We start from the raw sequence: 19041 nt of genomic DNA, 5'->3' as shown, positions 1-19041 counted from the left end.
TAAATACGCAATTGGGAAAATAGTTCGATTTAACATACACTCTTGACAATGTAATTTTACCAGATGTATGTTCATAGTGTTATTCAGAACATATGCACCGATTGCACGCCACAGTAGCTATCACTGAAGTGATAACGTTATAAGGTTTATTATTTTAACAAACTTCCTTTTGACGTTACACTTGGTCATTGTTTACTAAACATTATATCTAAATTCCATTTGAATTGTTTACTTAACATCAATAGAACAATGTGTGATATAAAGGAATATGGATAGTAAATAGAGCTAAACTATTTGAATATAAATTAGATGAACACTGGCAAAACCAAGCGCAGAAATACAGTTTTAAATAATAAGAAAAAAACGAAATTAAAACGTCGCAACTTTTTATTCATTTTTTTTAATTTCAAAGCTGACTGTCAAAGGATTGTAAAATCCTAATTTTGTCACATGTATAAATTATGGACGGAACAAATTTACTGATATACTTTGTTATTACGCCATGAGAGTGTCTGTGTGTTACAGTGTCCCTAACTCTGATAACATCTTTACGTAACAGTCAGGGATAGTGTGTTTTAGCATCTCTGAGGACACTTGCACTCCCTGGAGCAGCTTCTGTACAGGCAGTACCGGTACCCTACAGGTATACCACCATCTAGGTATATTTATATACTTGTGTACGTATAGTGTTTGCTGCACGGGTTTAAAAAGGGTTACAACACGTGGTATTATAATTCAGTGAATGGGTTTAATTTCCCTTCGTCATGCTGGCACGGCGGGACTCAGTCTTTAATTCCTGACAGCGAAGGTAAAGAGAGGTACTCGTCGACAGGCTCTTCAACAGGCAGGTAATTGCTAACTCTGTGTGTAGACGCCGTTCAGGTAGCTCGGATCCATCCGATTCATTTATATACTATAGACTAATTGCCTGCGGTGATATGTATACATTTGATGCTAGGAACACGTTTAGTATTACTTAATTATCTTATTTGTTTAATTTAGCTGTAATATATATCGTTACGGTACATATTACGGCTGATAGTCATATACTGTTTTATAGTCCAAGGAAGCTGACTCTAATTTATATGATATATATTTTTCGGAATACAACTTCTAACTTGTAAGACAGTCATAATAGCCATTTGCGCATTCTGTTTGTTCATCTTTGATTTGCATGGTAAACCGAAAAGGGCAATTTTTTGATACATTAAAAAACTATTGTGCTCATCTTGACAGCACGAAACCTTGTTTAATTTTCATTACGCGTTTTGATTATTCTTATTAGGAACGTCAGTGAATTGTGTTGTAGTTTTGTGTCGTTATAACTCTGAAAAGTACAATTTACAGAAAATAATAGTATAACTGCCCAACTGTATTGCCTCTTTTATGTAATTAAGAGTGTGTCCACTTCGTAATGTATTTCTCTGGCTAGTACTGATATTTATGTTATCGTTTTTAACTTAAACTATACTAATGAGAACAGTGTCGATCATAAATAGTTGACGTAGACCTGCTTCCGTAACACGGGGGGTTACTCCGAGCACACAGGTTAACCGTAATGTGTTTGCCTATTTACCGCAGTCGCGTCATTGTTTACACGATCAGATGTGTGTTTAGTGTAAGTGTTCATATTTGTCATTTTCCTTCCATAGGTTCAAGCTCAGGTCAACACCTTGACAGCTCTTAAACAGTGCTTGCGGAGAAGCAGACGACACTTGCAGTTTACTAGACCGAACAGCATCCTACTAGACCGGACAGAACAGCACAGAAACATGTCGAATGCCAATGTGATAGATGGTAAGTGCGAATTAAATATTAATTTAAGACTCAAATAGTTCCGATATTTTCACATTTACAAGCGTTATGATATATCAAATGCGAAGAAGACTAGTATATTGTGTTGACAAATGACATTTCGGTAGGTTTACGCTAAAATCGGCGTAAGTTGACAAAGACAATACTTTCAATAAATGAATGTACATTCGCACATGTTCCCGGCGAAACGTGTTAAATATGATTTCTAATTTCTCCACAAAATATGACTGAGAAAAAAATAATAATTTATTCTAAATCTCCAAGCAGCATAACAGGTATTTAGAATTTATTTCATTAATAGGAAGTGAAGGCTGAATTATTTAAGTCAGCGATGCAGCTACAGTTGTGATTTACTGGTTCTCGTTCTTTATTCTTGTGTCCACACCTGTCATATCACCTGTGCATGTATAGCCAAACTCCTGATTAACAGAAAGTGATGGAAACTTCACATACTGTTTGCGCTGTCAAAAATTACAATTATAGACCACGTTGGTAAAAGAAAGTGTCGTGTATATATGCATTAAGTGTAAAACTAGTACAAAACGACCGGGCGTGCAAGGCTATTTACTGTTTAATTGTGCGTTGCCATGGCGTTTATACAATGTAACATAAATATAGTCTTTCTATTTTATTTAAATACAGTCTGATTTGTTTTACAACTACACGTATCTTTTTTCCAATATATGTACTGTCTAATTTAAACGTCGTCATATTTATCACAACTGCAACTGTATATCACTGTAAATAACGCGCCCGATTTATACCATATTATATGTATCCGTTGTTTTTACGGATATCACAATCTTTTTCCTGTATTTTATGTTAAGGATGTTACGTAGGTCGCGGCCTGGGAACCTCTTATAATTTTTCATTTCTTTTCTTTTCTTTTCTTTCTTTGCCTTTTTTCAAATTTTGCTTCGATCCTATATATTGCAACTGCTTTTTAAGACATATCAACTATTTTCATGTACAAATTTTATCAATGAATTCATTACAACAATTTAATGATACACAATTAAAAGATGGATTTAACAAAACAAATAACCTTCGGCGCCCTGCCAGTCAAAGAGATGTGCATTAAGATACGCATGCACAACATTAAGTCGTCACTGTTCAACATTATGTTGTACCTGATTGTTACAAATTACTGTTTATTTTCTGTTTACTATTTGTGTCATGTAATTGTTTCTGTTTCTGTATTATAAAGAAGATTAAATTTCTTCTCTACAAAATATTACACCAACAAGAAGCAATACACACAAATAATCTCATCTCCGTAGACACCAGAACACGTAAACGACACGACCTTAGTTACAGACATACACCATAACACAGTGGAACCTCCTAACCAAAACAATCATACAATCAAAACACTAGCAGAATTCAGAACATGCACCACACAACTAACACACACGATTTTTAACCTCTTTTTAATCATACAGCAAATTCTAAAAAAGAATATTCAATCACTGTACATAACAACACACTACTGCACACGACCCTACCAACCAATCCGTAAACGTCGATGCTACATATATGAAGATGAAGGATGGTTTTTTTTTTCAAATCAATTTCACTGACAGTGTTGTTGCTATTGTTTGACAAATAAAACATGTATAGGGCCGACCTGAAACCGGATGATGGCATCCATATCCATTCAAACTATCAATAATTCAAAATACGAACAGGATGTGGTCTAGTTTAAGTGATTAACGTGTTATACCTACCTGAACCCATACAGTAATATAAACACTTAATTAGAGAGTGGTACGCAGTATGACTTACTGCTTGTATATCATTAACGAGCTTTACTATCTAGCCGATGAATCTAATCCTCAAATCAATATATTTGTTATATAATCATGACACGAGTGTGTCAAACTTGTTTTTTTAAACAATGTACCTATATGTAGTTTGTTTCTTTTTTGTATCGTGAAGCTTGCATAATTTCACTTATTTTTTTTATGAGATGCGTGCAAAATAATTTTTAAAATACCATGATATTTACTCTCTTTGAATCAAATGTTTCAGTCGTTTGACGATAGATATTGCAAGCATATTATTGGTAGGTAAAAGAAAAAACCAAAAGGATTAAACATTTAATTAATGAAATAAATAACGGTCGTTCTAAGGTGATAGATACTCGACCTCCTAATTAACTTCTTTATGTCATATAATACACAAAACGAACTCTAGTATTCACATGTAATATACCACGAGCTACATTCATTTAAATACCCATAGGTAATAGGAGACAGTTATTATAATCCAGTGTTACATGTACCTCATTGACGAATAGAGACGTCTAACGCCAGAAATAGTGGAGAATCTTAGATATAATATCATAAACCTATTTTAAGAGACTACCAGTTGGTGAAAGAGCGACATTTGACTAAAGGGTGGACTTTTAAAGTCCTTATTAAGAAGTAAGTACAGGTAATTCTGACTGAGTGATTTATTATGTAACCCTATCATGATTCAGCAAAAATTGAAGCCGGTATATCAACACCGTACAACATAAGTTATATCGCATATACACGATATTTGACCCGGTATTTAACGAAATCTTATGTGCCTGTTAAACTTTGTATGTAAATGGACATCTAAGGGTTATAAAGTCTCATTATAAAAATTACTATTTGAACAAAGAAGGCAATCTCTGATAAAACCTGATACAAGATGTGAGCGTCACTATGTCCTGTTAAGGCAATGACGGTGCATTTTATTTTGATTAACTATATAAACATACATAAAAAGATAATACCATATTTAGCCTCATGACTCATACAGCTATAGTGAAATTCAGTTTTACCTTTGCTGTCTAGGTGAGAAAAGGATTAGAAGTATAAGGGGGGCATTAGACCCAAACATTACGGTACATAAAAACATTTCGGTAATGCTTTTCACCATTGCTCCTAGATAGATTATGTGTCCGTTTGAATTAAGACCGACACTTAGTTGACATTTAATTCCTTGTTTAAACACTTGTCGTCGTATTTTGATTCTTTATTATTGCTTCACATTTGACAAATTGCGAGACAAAAGGAAAGACATGATTACGCAGACAAACATAAAACAAAATCTCCAAAACAAACAAACATTGTAACAAAGTAACCCAGACAGATAGAAACATCCAGACACTCATAAAAACAAAATCACCCAAGCCAATTACCCTTACAAATAGTCAGTTAAGTCAAAGTCACTCAGACTTAATAGATAAAACCAAGACACCCGGACAAAATGATAGGACAAGGACATCCGGACGAAAAGATAGGACAAAGTGATCCAGATAAAATGATAGCACAGAGTGATTCATATAAATAGAACTTAGTCATCCAGACACACAGATGGAACAAAGTAATCCAACAACACACACATGAATCAAAACTATAGCGACAAATAGATAGGACAAAGTCACCCAGACACACAGATAGGACAAAGTCAACCAGACAAATAGATAGGACAAAGTCAACCAGACAAATAGATAGGACAAAGTCACCCAGACACACAGATAGGACAAAGTCACCCAGACACACAGATGGAACAAAGATATCCACTTAGTCATCCAGACACACAGATGGAACAAAGTAACCCAACAACACACACATGAATCAAAACTATCGCGACAAATAGAGAGGACAAAGTCACCCAGACACACAGATGGAACAAAGTAACCCAACAACACACACATGAATCAAAACTATCGCGACAAATAGAGAGGACAAAGTCACCCAGACACACAGATGGAACAAAGTTATCCAGACACACATATGGAACGAAGTCACCCAGACAAATAGATAGGACAAAGTCACCCAGACAAATAAATAGGACAAAGTCACCCAGACAAATAAATAGGACAAAGTCACCCAGACAAATAGATAGGACAAAGTCACCAAGACAAATAGACAGAACGAAGTCACCCAGACAAATAAATAGGACAAAGTCACCCAGACAAATAGATAGGACAAAGTCACCCAGACAAGTAAATAGGACAAAGTCACCCAGACACACAGATGGAACAAAGTTATCCAGACACACATATGGAACGAAGTCACCCAGACAAATAGATAGGAGAAGGTCACCCAGACAAATAAATAGGACAAAGTCACCCAAACAAATAGATAGGACAAAGTCACCCAGACAAATAGATAGGACAAACTCACCCAGACAAATAAATAGGACAAAGTCACACAGACAAATAGATAGACCAAAGTCACTCAGACACACAGATGGAACAAAGACATCCAGACACACATATGGAACGAAGTCACCCAGACAAATAGAATGGACAAAGTCACCCAGACAAATAAATAGGACAAAGCCACCCAGACACACAGATGGAACAAAGATATCCAGACACACGTATGGAACGAAGTCACCCAGACAAATAGATATGACAAAGTCACCCAAACAAATAAATAGGACAAAGTCACCCAGACAAATAAATAGGACAAAGTCACCCAAACAAATAGATAGAACAAAGTCACCAAGACAAATAGATAGGACAAAGTCACCCAGACAAATAAATAGGACAAAGTCACCCAGACACACAGATGGAACAAAGATATCCAGACACACATATGGAACGAAATAACCCAGACAAATAGATAGGACAAAGTCACCCAGACAAATAAATAGGACAAAGTCACCCAGACACACAGATGGAACAAAGATATCCAGACACACATATGGAACGAAATAACCCAGACAAATAGATAGGACAAAGTCACCCAGACAAATAGATAGAACAAAGTCACTCAGACACACAGATGGAACAAAGATATCCAGACACAAATATGAAACGAAGTCACCCAGACAAATAGATAGGACAAAGTCACCCAGACAAATAGATAGGACAAAGTCACCCAGACACACAGATGGAACAAAGATATCCAGACACACATATGGAACGAAATAACCCAGACAAATAGATAGGACAAAGTCACCCAGACAAATAGATAGGACAAAGTCACCCAGACACATAGATGGAACAAAGTTATTCAGACAAATAGATAGGACAAAGTCACACAGACAAATAGATAGAACAAAGTCACCCAGACAAATAGATAGGACAAAGTCACACAGACAAATAGATAGAACAAAGTCACCCAGACAAATAGATAGGACAAAGTCTCCCAGACAAATAAATATGACAAAGTCACCCAGACAAATAGATAGGACAAAGTCACATGGAACAATCAAAACTATAGCGACAAATAGATAGGACAAAGTCACTCAGACAAATAGATAGGACAAAGTCACCCAGACAACTAGATAGAACAAAGTCACTCAGACACACAGATGGAACAAAGATATCAAGACACAAATATGAAACGAAATCACCCAGACAAATAGATAGGACAAAGTCACCCAGTCACACAGATAGGACAAAGTCACCCAGACACACAGATGGAACAAAGTTATTCAGACAAATATATAGGACAAAGTCACACAGACAAATAGATAGGACAAAGTCACCCAGACACACAGACAGGACAAAGTCACCAAGACACACAGATGGAACAAAGTTATTCAGACAAATAGATAGGACAAAGTCACACAGACAAATAGATAGGACAAAGTCACCCAGACACACAGACAGGACAAAGTCACCAAGACACACAGATGGAACAAAGTTATTCAGACAAATATATAGGACAAAGTCACACAGACAAATAGATAGGACAAAGTCACCCAGACAAATAGATAGAAAAAAGTCACTCAGACACACAGATGGAACAAAGATACCCAGACACACATATGGAACGAAGTCACCCAGACAAATAGATACGACAAAGTCACCCAGACAAATAGATAGGACAAAGTCATCCAGACAAATAGATAGGACAAAGTCACCCAGACAACTAGATAGAACAAAGTCACTCAGACACACAGATGAAACAAAGATATCCAGACACAAATATGAAACGAAATCACCCAGGCAAATAGATAGGACAAAGTCACCCAGACAAATAAATAGGACAAAGTCACCCAAACAAATAGATAGAACAAAGTCACCCAGACAAATAGATAGGACAAAGTCGCCCAGACAAATAAATAGGACAAAGTCACCCAGAAAAATAAATAGGACAAAGTCACCCAGACAAATAGATATGACAAAGTCACCCAGACAAATAGATAGGACAAAGTCACTCAGACACACAGACGGAACAAAGATATCCAGACACAAATATGAAACGAAATCACCCAGGCAAATAGATAGGACAAAGTCACCCAGACACACAGACAGGACAAAGTCACCAAGACACACAGATGGAACAAAGTTATTCAGACAAATATATAGGACAAAGTCACACAGACAAATAGATAGGACAAAGTCACCCAGACACATAGATGGAACACAGTTATTCAGACACATATATGAAACGAAATCACCTAGACAAATAGACAGGACAAAGTCACCCAGACAAATAGATAGGACAAAGTCACCCAGTCACACAGATAGGACAAAGTCACCCAGACACACAGATGGAACAAAGTCACCCAGACAAATAGATAGGACAAAGTCACACAGACAAATAGATAGAACAAAGTCACCCAGACAAATAGATAGAACAAAGTCACCCAGACACACAGATGGAACAAAGATATCCAGACACACATATGGAACGAAGTCACCCAGACAAATAGATACGACAAAGTCACCCAGATAAATAGATAGGACAAAGTCACACAGACACACATATGGAACGAAGTCGACCAGACAAATAGATAGGACAAAGTCACCCAGATAAATAGATAGGACAAAGTCACACAAACACACATATGGAACAAAGTTAGCCAGACACACATATGGAACGAAGTCACCCAGACAAATAGATACGACAAAGTCATCCAAATAGTCATCCCGTATTGAAAGGATACTAGTTCTTCTTATGTATCGAAAATAAAATGACAATTATCATTGCATAGCTTGACTATAAAATTTAACATCAAAACGATCTTTAATAAGAAATCGTTTGTATACTTATCCCAAACTGCAGTACACTTTGCACTGTACACAACGTCATAAGACACAATGCGTACATTAAACTAGCCATAGGAACCATTGTGTAATGTCCCGTACACTCTGCAAAGTGCATGGATATCTTTAAGGTCATCAGTTCTAAAGAAATGTTGCAGTGCATCCTTTATTTATATAAGGCGATTTATTGTAGGTAAAGTCCAGTCTGTCTTAACTATCGTATGCACGACTGCATTTCATCAGGAATCCCCATCAGTTTTCGGGTGACCGGGTACATGTATCACTTGATACCATGTTTTACCATACTCGCCGGACAAACATAACGATATACCGGTAGTGACGAAGCATATTTGTTCATCCAATTCATCTGCTCATGAACCGTATGTAATATCGTACTACGTGCAGCCTGGCACGGTACACAGCTGGTGATGAAAGTCTTTGTAAACGTATATTAATTGGGTAGGAAAGTTGAATTAAAATGTATTTTGTGAAAATTGCACCATCATAACATTATATAATGTCATGTACATATATCTATGAGTAAATACGGATCGTCGCTTACAATTATCTGTTAGGTTGAAATGGCTATTCTAAAGTACTTACGCAACTTTGAAGTTCGTAACGTTAGTGAATAGAATGCTCTCTTTTATGGAAGTTTTAATTCAATTTTTATATCATTTTATCCTTTTTCTAGATATTAAAAACATGATCAACTTCGCTTTTAAAAAATGCACATCGCTTCACTTAATTATTTTGAAAGACGTTGCAAAAATTTCAAATACTCTATCTCCAAATTGAAATTGATAGTCTTGTTCTATAGAAACCAGGATATCATATTATAGCCATCACCAGGCTATCACAGTTGAGGGGGGATATGGCGACCATGACTTCGGGGAATTTATAAAGACACCACGTGATGGTTATTATTCTGATGTTACATGTTATCTAACTATCGTGAAATGGGATATTTTATTTCATTTTTCACATAGACTCTTATAAAACGTGTTCAAAATCATCTGCCATGTAAATGCGAAGACGTGAGAAAATAACATTTTCTTCTCGCTTACTTTTACTCGAGTAGAAAATACGTTCGGTGACTCAGCACTTTTACGGACGCGTATGGAATGCAAACAGAGCGCCGTCAGAAAACGAATTCAAAGCATGACTCTTCAATATTTCATAGGTCATACTCTGCGTATCAACACCCTGCTTAATCAATACATCCTACAGTCAATAGAAGCTGTCCAAACCAAGTATGAAATTGAATATTTATCACAACCGGAAGGTCACGGATGGATGCAAACGGTGACTTTAAAGCATAGTAAAATACAAGATACTTCCAAATAATTTGACATTGTCATAGATTCGGAATGCAATCAAGCATTAAATAAGCTGGTTCAATATAATTTAAAGGTGTACAGTACATTAAATATTTAAGATCACATACGAAGTTAAAATACAAACATTTCACATAGTAATATTGAAGTACACATTATCGTTGTAATAAATCCATACGACTTAATCCATGTTAGAATTACAGTTCTATTTTTATGTGGGTATGACTTGACAAAATAACCGCATGGTTATAACGCCTTTATGCTATTTATGTATCATAATTTCTGGAGCGTGTCGAAGCTTCCGACATCTTTAAAGGCTTGTCTGATCAGCATTAATCTCCGCGGTCACATATATAACAAAATGTATCTTAATAGTTATAAAGATTAAATAAATTTCCCACGACTGAATTATGGTCTTATCAACGAAGGCTGATACTGTGTGAATGTTTATAGTGCCAGCAACGGATTATCTACTGGTATACCCGAACATGTTTTATAATATATCCTTGTATTATGCTTAATAAAACAGACAAATATGTTCAAATATACATGCAAAACCTCCTTTTTTTAAATCAGTTCATATTCATGTATCAATATTTATATTGCACCTCCCATTTATGAAGACACCAACATTCGATTTTCATTTTAGCACTAAAAGTGAAATTGGATCTAGTTTTCGGTGATTATGACGTCATTTAGAGTGTGACGTCACAAACATAACGTCGGAGTTAATTTTTTATTTCAATACAGAAGTTATATTTCATGAGTGAGTGTAACTTCTCGGGGATTTTTCAGAAACCGTTAAAAGATGAGGAATGCAGGAGATATACGTAGGTTTCGCTTCGCAATGTACTTATATCTGTATTACAAATTGAAAACAAATCATCGCAAACGATATAAATCCCTTGTCAGTGGTCAAATGTTACTATATTTAACAGGAGCTGGTCACGTCTCACACTAGCAATCCCCTCCACTGATAATTGACTAGATATGTTTGTATAGCTACCCTTCACTTAAGAAATACTACTGTAATATTAGACACGAAAAAAATGCAATCATTCAATAAACTTATACATGAGTAGGTCGTATCCTCTGTTTTGTTTAAGTAGCAATAACCTTTGCACCTTCCAACACGAACCCGTTGAAGTATTTTCATAATTAACAAATATATTAAGTTTGATTAAGATCCTTTAAGAAATGAAATTGCTAGATAGATGCAAATTTGAACATCCCCTCCATGACGTCATTGCAAGAGGATATAGAAAGATTCCATAGAGAACATAAGTTTTATTCATTTATTTCTAGTTAAAAGAATGACATCATAAGATGGTTGGTAGTCAAAGGTACATTGATTGTGATCGTGAGTATGTATGTGCATGTACACCCGTACCATGTGTGTTATTCCATCTGACATTTTACAGAAACGAGGGGCAAGAGCCCGAAGGTCAACCAGTTCGGGGACTATGAGGATACGACAAACATGTCGTGTAAGGACTGGAATGAGAGATGGGGGAAGAAACAAACACAGTTCCATATGCCCAAAGTACATCCGTACGTATTCCTTACACAGATATGAAATTACTATGTTGAATTATTTTTTATTTTATTATTGTATTATTTCATACTGATTTGAATACCTTTACAGATGAAAAACATAAGAGTTATTTGTCTATCTTAAATATCATAAAGCAGACTGTTTATACATGTGTGTGTATATTCCGCACATGTATTCTGCCAGAAATAACAAATATCTATGCATTTGTTCCGACATCTAAGAGGTCCGATACAGATTATTCTTGAAGTCGAAAGTCGAACTCAAAACCACCTTTCCGCCAACGTTGAATCCATCCTCGATACTCCAAGGGTTCATTACGCTCACTTATACTCTGTGTAGAGAGCACTGAGCGTTACCTCTGGGGTATCAAGAACGGGTTGAAAGCTGAGAAATGCTGGTGACCTCATGAACATCGACCTTTACTAACACATCTATCGTATTTGTTTACACTTGGTTAATTATTGTTATTTTCAGGATGTTGTCGAAATGCATTGATCGGCTTACAGATGGGAAAAAAAATCTTCGGTTTTTTGTACCATTATGCGGGAAAAGTATGGATTTGAATTGGTAAGAATAATGTTTTTTGTTTAATACAACTGTTATACCCATCACTATACAAGTGTACGGGTAATATTCGCGTGTAGAAATCTACGCGTTTTTACCAGAGTTGACACTTCACAGATTTCAATTTCAATGTAAATTTTAGTAAATGTCCCCAATGCTTTTACGATTCGGATAGCTATACAAATTATATTAAAACTTTTCTATCTCGCAGGTTGCTGGAACAGGGACATGAGGTAGTTGGGTGCGACTGCTCAGAGGCTGGATGCAAAGAAGTGTTTGAAAGAGACAGCATACCTTACACCACCGAATACCGACAAAACGTGAAGAGCACTCTCCTCAAGGTAAACACCGTGTTGACAATGTGTACGCCAGTCATTGGTGTACATGGCAATGCATTGAGAAGCCGAATGTTGTTATGAGACTATAACAACATTTGATATTAGAGCGTTATCAATTTCTATTGTCACGTCATTAATTTTATTGTTGTCAAGACTTAATTTGCTGTTCAAAGTACTGTTCGAAATAACTGAATAGAGCGTAACTACTCCATCAAAGTGTTAATATAAATAATAAAGTTTTAAGCAAATATTGTTATGATCCTATTACACACATTTCTATTGCTGACAAACTTACATAAAGCCCTTTATTTATTTTGTCATCAATAGCAATATGTGTTATAGGACCATAACAACATTTGCTAAATCATTGATTGCTTAGGTACACCGTATGTGCAATATATCACGTTTACGTGTACAATACATGCATTTCTTGTTACTAATTACAGTGTGTGTTTAATTTGAACGATAGTCTGAACGCACTGGCAAAGTTTTGTTCATTTGTAAACATTTTTGCACAAAAGTCATTAGAACTGTGAGTAAATACTTTATGCGAGTGTAATTATCAAAATGTTTCAAATATTGACAAATGAAAACAACCGTTACAACATAGACGTGCTGGAGAACGTTTAACGGCTTTATGTTCACTTGTGACGTGTGATAATAATTAAGTTATTTTGTTTTTATTTATTGTTTACTTACATTGTTTACTTTCTCACAGTTTCGACGTCATTTGACATGTTCATGTCTATTGATACACAGATTTTACATATTTAATCGTGATCAAGTACGCTTTAAATAGTCATAAATTAAAGGGAAACCTTTTTGTGAGGCCTGCGTCATCGTGTCCTATTACAGTGTACCGTTATTCATTTGATACGCAGATACGTATCAATTGATCTCAACAAAAAACGACATTCTTTTTGAGTTTATATTAATCCCTGCGAACAAAACGCTCGATTGAGCCTTGAAGTCCTACTTATTCCCAAGGGTACAAATCGGAATCGAACGTGATTGCTAATTACTACCTTCATACTTAAGTAGATAAATCAGCTGTCACGTAACGAGAACATACATCGGTCCCTTACTGCAACACCTATTAATTTCTAGTCATACGGAAAATAGCATAATCAAGGACGTGAACCCAGTTTTCATGTCATTCAATAGCCGCATAAATTAACTAATATATAATGTACCGCAAAGGTCAGTTATACAACTTTTGTTAATTGGCATACTTTGCACAGCCTTTAAATGTTATCTTACAAATATACCCTCAACAAGTCTTTGTGTCAAATGATGTAATATCACGTTTCGTATGAATATATGTTAAGACATGACATAGGTAAATTTGAACATTGATGTTATATTGTTCGTTCTTTTTTTCCTTCCTCTAGGCGACAGACAGGAAGTTGTCCCTCTATGTTGGTGATTTCTTTCAGCTCCAAAGGTACGTACACAATAATTACATAGATACCTGAGACAAAATATAATAAAACAAATTTAGTATATAACTTCTAGACAATGTACAATGTAGATTGTTTATTACTGTGGATCATGTTTATACCCTAGGCTCTGATTGTTAACGGTTTTTGTTTCTGCCTGTAAAACAATATGTTAAAGACCTCGTTCCTTCGTTAACATTTCTTGGTGTTTTTTTTTTAATTATGCATAAATAAACGTCTTGGTAAAATTAAAGTACCAAACTCATTCGAAATCAGATTATATTTTTACAATTCAAATATGTTACGTACCGTATGTATTTTGCTATACAGAAAGGAACTTGGAGAATTTGATTGTGTGTGGGACCGAGGATCACTCGTTGCTGTACCTGTTAAAAAGAGACAAGAGTAAGCCCCGTTTACTGACATTGTTATCTATACAACATACTGAAACAACTTTTTCAGTCAATCAGATCTTCCGAGCTATATATATTTGTGTATATACACTTGTGTTTATTTGCGATGAAATGCAAACGCTCAAAGGCACTCTTCATGCACAATAGCAATTTCTTTCGTATTTTCGAAAACTGGGCGATTAATGTTAGGTTTTCTGAATTGGAATGACAAATATTAATTTGGTGTTAGCCAGTATAATGGTTCGAGAATTTCGATTTAGTTCAAAGACGCATAATACATGTCTGCAAGGTTGTAAAGTTGTTTTTGCAGTTCATTATATAATGAATTACGGGTTCCGTCAGCACATTATAACGATGTGAAAATTATTTTAATCTTCAGAAGAATTTGCTCATATACATGATATTTATGATTGTTTGGTCATTGTGGTTAACCTGAAGTTTGTACGTACGTTAAAGCGTTCTGAGCCGGTACCAGGTACGATGTAATTGAGGTGCATATATTGTGATCGCTTTGAAAGCGATGTCCCTCCCATATCTCAATGGACTAAACTCATTAAACTTTATTTTCAACAGATATGCCGATATCATCCTTTCAATCATGACAAATGAAACAAGGTATCTCCTCGACTGTTTCCTAGTCAATAACGACATATTTGGAGGTATGTTATAAGCACCTGGTGTAGTTATTATAGTCGAACTGTATATTACCTGGTGAAGCTAGAGGTTTGTTACCGGGACTAAGTCAAGCGAGACGCCTTGTTTCTGTATTGTAGACCGTTTATTTACCACATCAATGAGTTAAGGGAAGGTATAGAAACTATAAAACGAACAGGATGTGATTGTTATCGTGACAAATATCCGCATGGATAATGATATATCTTTATAATGCAAGAATAGATTTATTAAATGGATGAATTTTGTCAAATATAAACCTGGATTAGGTTAACATCTAAAGATCGACTCGAGCATGTGATGTATCGTGATCCCTTTTGTTTAGTATTGCCTACTATTATTTATAGTAGGTATGTTGTGTTCCTATGTTTATCTCATTTATAGTGATACTCGATAAAATAACACGATTTCGATTGATAGAAAAAAAACCACTATACAGCCTTGACTTATTTGTTTAATTTCGTTAATTCTGTATTAAAATAATAACAAAATCTTCTCCAACGGGAAAAGTAAAGGATGTATGAACGTGATATATCATACTTAGTACCTACAAATAAAGAGTAACTTTTTCTTTTTATTCTTAGGCCCACCCTTCAACTGCACAGAAGAAGAGGTCAACAAATACATCGGTAAGCCAATCTTTATCATCAGATTATATTTACCCTTTCAAATCTAATTGTAAGAGTTTATACTTCAATAGATATGAGATTCATCAAATGTTGTTCTTCTACGACGTATATAATCCCCTCATGCATTAATGTTTATAATGCAAAATCAACTGTATAGATACGGCCTTTGTTAACTTTAACGATAGACATGCCAAATGGGTTTGAACGTTTACCCTGAATGACTCTTATTATGAATTAATTTTAGGCAAATTAATACTTCTTTATGTAATCATAATGCGTGAAATAAATATTTATTAATTGGATGCAATACCACCTTTACCAGGAACAATAAACAAACTAGCCAGATAGGATATCAGGTCGATTAAGGAATATGTACAAGACGTGTAATTATAGCATAAAAAAAAAATGAAAAAAAAAATATTTTTGACATGGAAGGATTGTTTATCTAAGGAGATAATGCCTATTGATATGTATCCAATACCTAATGCAGACTCTTTTTTTTTTACAGGGCACCAATGTCGGGTGGAGAAAATCGAAGAAAGAGACGCGATGACGAATTGGCAAAAAACTTGGGGTTTAAAATCGTTCGTTGAGGAGGTTTACATGATACGGTTAAAGTGAACAGTGACAGTTGAGTCTTTGTTTATAAGGTGATGTTGTTGACATTTTATTGACGCTCGTTTGGATAGTATTTCATTGTTGATTCGCTTCATTTTTGTTTTTGTACAATTTATTAATATTTATGTAATTACCATATTTTGTAAAATAAATGATCGCTTTAAAACGTTTGTATTGCCTTTTTGAAATGAATATTAGTTCAAGGGGAACAACTCTTGCCGTCTTCTTAGCTTACACGCAATAATTCCATGTGGTGTTTATTGGAAATGTCAAAATATTCAAACTATACAAAAGAGGAATAGGTACAACTTCTTACAAAATACTAGTATGTACTGAAATTAATAAAACAATCTTAGCAAATAGAAAGTGTCAAATGGAAAAAAAGAAATAGGAGAAATTAGATAAGTATTTGAGATGATACCCAGAAGATAGAAAAAGATGCTTGACATGAAAAACAATTTTCCACAGAGATACCAACAAAAATAGATATATATAAAGTTCTTCGATATGGAGACCTACAAGTAAATATGAAAACAGATCTACCGACCGGACGTAATTTACATCAGCGAAGAAAGATAGTTTGTTTTATACTTCCATGGAAAGGTAAAATCATTCTATTAGTACATTGGTGACTGTTATTGTCCAAAGTAAATATCAGGTTAGGAGGCTACATTCTAGCAAATCTTCAAATGCTGTTTTACCGAGACAAATTGCTATCCCGGAGTGTCCCTTTTAATAGTAATGCCCACAGTTGTAAATAAACTAGGTCAACTGCTTCGGGCAAATTTGTTGAGCGCAATACTGAGAAATTCAAAAAGTCTTATATGTAAAAAGTACACTCTTTATTCAACATGCTTTCACTAGAATCTAAAAGCTCGATATTTTCAAAATTTCAAATGCCATTGCAAAAAATAAAACAAAAACAGTTTCTTTCTCTTCAATAGTGACACTCAGAACAAATACCTGTGTACCATTTTAGTTACCAACTTTCATTTGTTCATTCCAAGATTTTAATTCATTGTACAGCTCATGTAACTTCTACGAATAAGATAAATGCCATACTGACACATATATACATAATGTAATACCTTAAATGATTCCCGCGATATACAAATATGATCTAAGCTGTTGATAGGACATAAAACAAAATAAAATCAAACCCACGATATAGTTATACTATGAATGCCATAAAAACAAGTGATGCGATTCATATTTATTTCGCTGTTCAAATACTGATAATTTCCTTTATGCTTGCCCTTGATATATATATATATGTGTGTCTATTTGAAAGTCCTTTCCATTTCGTAACTATTTTAAATTATGTGTCTGGAGAGACAAAAAGCTTGTTTTCTGCAATAAACACTAAAGATCTGGTATTCAGTAACAAGACACGAGAAAACTGATATTCCGAGAGAGAACGCCAAAAAATTCGGGAACTCCTCCAACATTCCAAGATACGTCCGAAGTGTGTAATCCTACGGTACAACACTTATTATAATTGATATGTATATATATATATAGATAGAAAATTCCGATAAATAACCTCCACACCTCTTCCCACAAACGTTGTTATATGAGGGTATGGAGTGAATCTGTTAGTGCCCAATAAAACGCCCGAAGGGATCCGATAGGGGGCTATAGAACGATGATATTTGATATCTGGCATGTGATGAAAACATATTTGTTACACAGATGGCCAATTTTCAGTTAATAAATACCAACCTGTAATTACGCTGACATAAAAAATTCATTAAGGAAAATGAAAAAGCCTAATAGTGCATTTGTCTTATATTTATGACTTTTTTTAATTGATTAGAATTATTACTGTGAACGAAGATAATAATAACGTTGCACCACTGTGATTACACTTAAGTATTATGATATATTGCGAATTCTAAAAAGGAGGAAATTTTGTCCGGAAATTAAGACCATCATCTGTTTCAAAAGTTAAATTTAAAAAATCCCGTTTGCTTGTCCATTGGGATGATTGGAACTACACATACTGGTAGCATACTAATGCCACAGAGATGACGTCGCCATTGTTGAACGTAGTTCGGGGCTCATATTCATGAAACCGTTCTCATGCTCTAGCATGGATTCTGTGCTCAAAATAGCTTTCTTGTAACTCTTGTAAATCATGCCAAACGATCAAAAAGTCAATAGTAAACACTAAAAACCGTGTTCGACTTTAAGTCTCTTCAATTTTGTACCAAACCATTGACAAATTCAGATTTTATTATCAAGTTATAACCGGAACAAGAAATAAGGCTTCAGCACAAAATTTATACTTTAGCAGGAGAACCGTTTCATAAATACGGGTCCAGATTGTGGTTTCAAGGATGAACAGCCTATTTAGGTCATAGTGCTAATTTCCGAACGTTGTCCACACTTTCCGACATCGTCGTTTCTCCATATGTGTTCTTATTCATTGCTGAGATTTCTATCATGCAGTTACATAGAAACTTTGTATACTCTTATTATTTTAAACTTTATTTGATTGTCGGTATAATATTCCAGTAATACAAATATAATATACATATAGGCTTCGAAAGCAAGTACAAAGTATTTATGATAATCCGTCTCCTTTTTTATGAAGCGGCGAAAGTACGGCACTGACTAATACTATACATACAGAGATAAGTATATGGAAGAGGAGTGGATTGGGGACGGATTGAG

General features: G+C 34.9%; 1 protein-coding gene across 1 annotated transcript; it reads left to right on the top strand.

Annotated features, from left to right (window-relative positions):
• Positions 1-734: 734 nt before the first annotated feature.
• On the top strand, positions 735-16530 carry LOC110442842 (probable thiopurine S-methyltransferase). Its single transcript, XM_021486669.1, has 10 exons — positions 735-848; positions 1653-1797; positions 11559-11688; positions 12167-12259; positions 12468-12597; positions 13986-14038; positions 14364-14438; positions 15020-15105; positions 15703-15747; positions 16256-16530. Exons 2-10 carry the CDS (start codon positions 1773-1775, stop codon positions 16366-16368), a joined length of 750 nt encoding a protein of 249 aa, XP_021342344.1. The 5' UTR covers positions 735-848; positions 1653-1772; the 3' UTR covers positions 16369-16530.
• Positions 16531-19041: the final 2511 nt, after the last annotated feature.

This window comes from Mizuhopecten yessoensis, unplaced genomic scaffold (genome assembly GCF_002113885.1).
Source record: "Mizuhopecten yessoensis strain PY_sf001 unplaced genomic scaffold, ASM211388v2 scaffold716303, whole genome shotgun sequence".
NCBI lineage: Eukaryota > Metazoa > Mollusca > Bivalvia > Pectinida > Pectinidae > Mizuhopecten > Mizuhopecten yessoensis.
The sequence above is the reverse complement of the archived record's forward strand: the minus strand, read 5'-3'. Positions and strand labels throughout refer to the sequence as shown.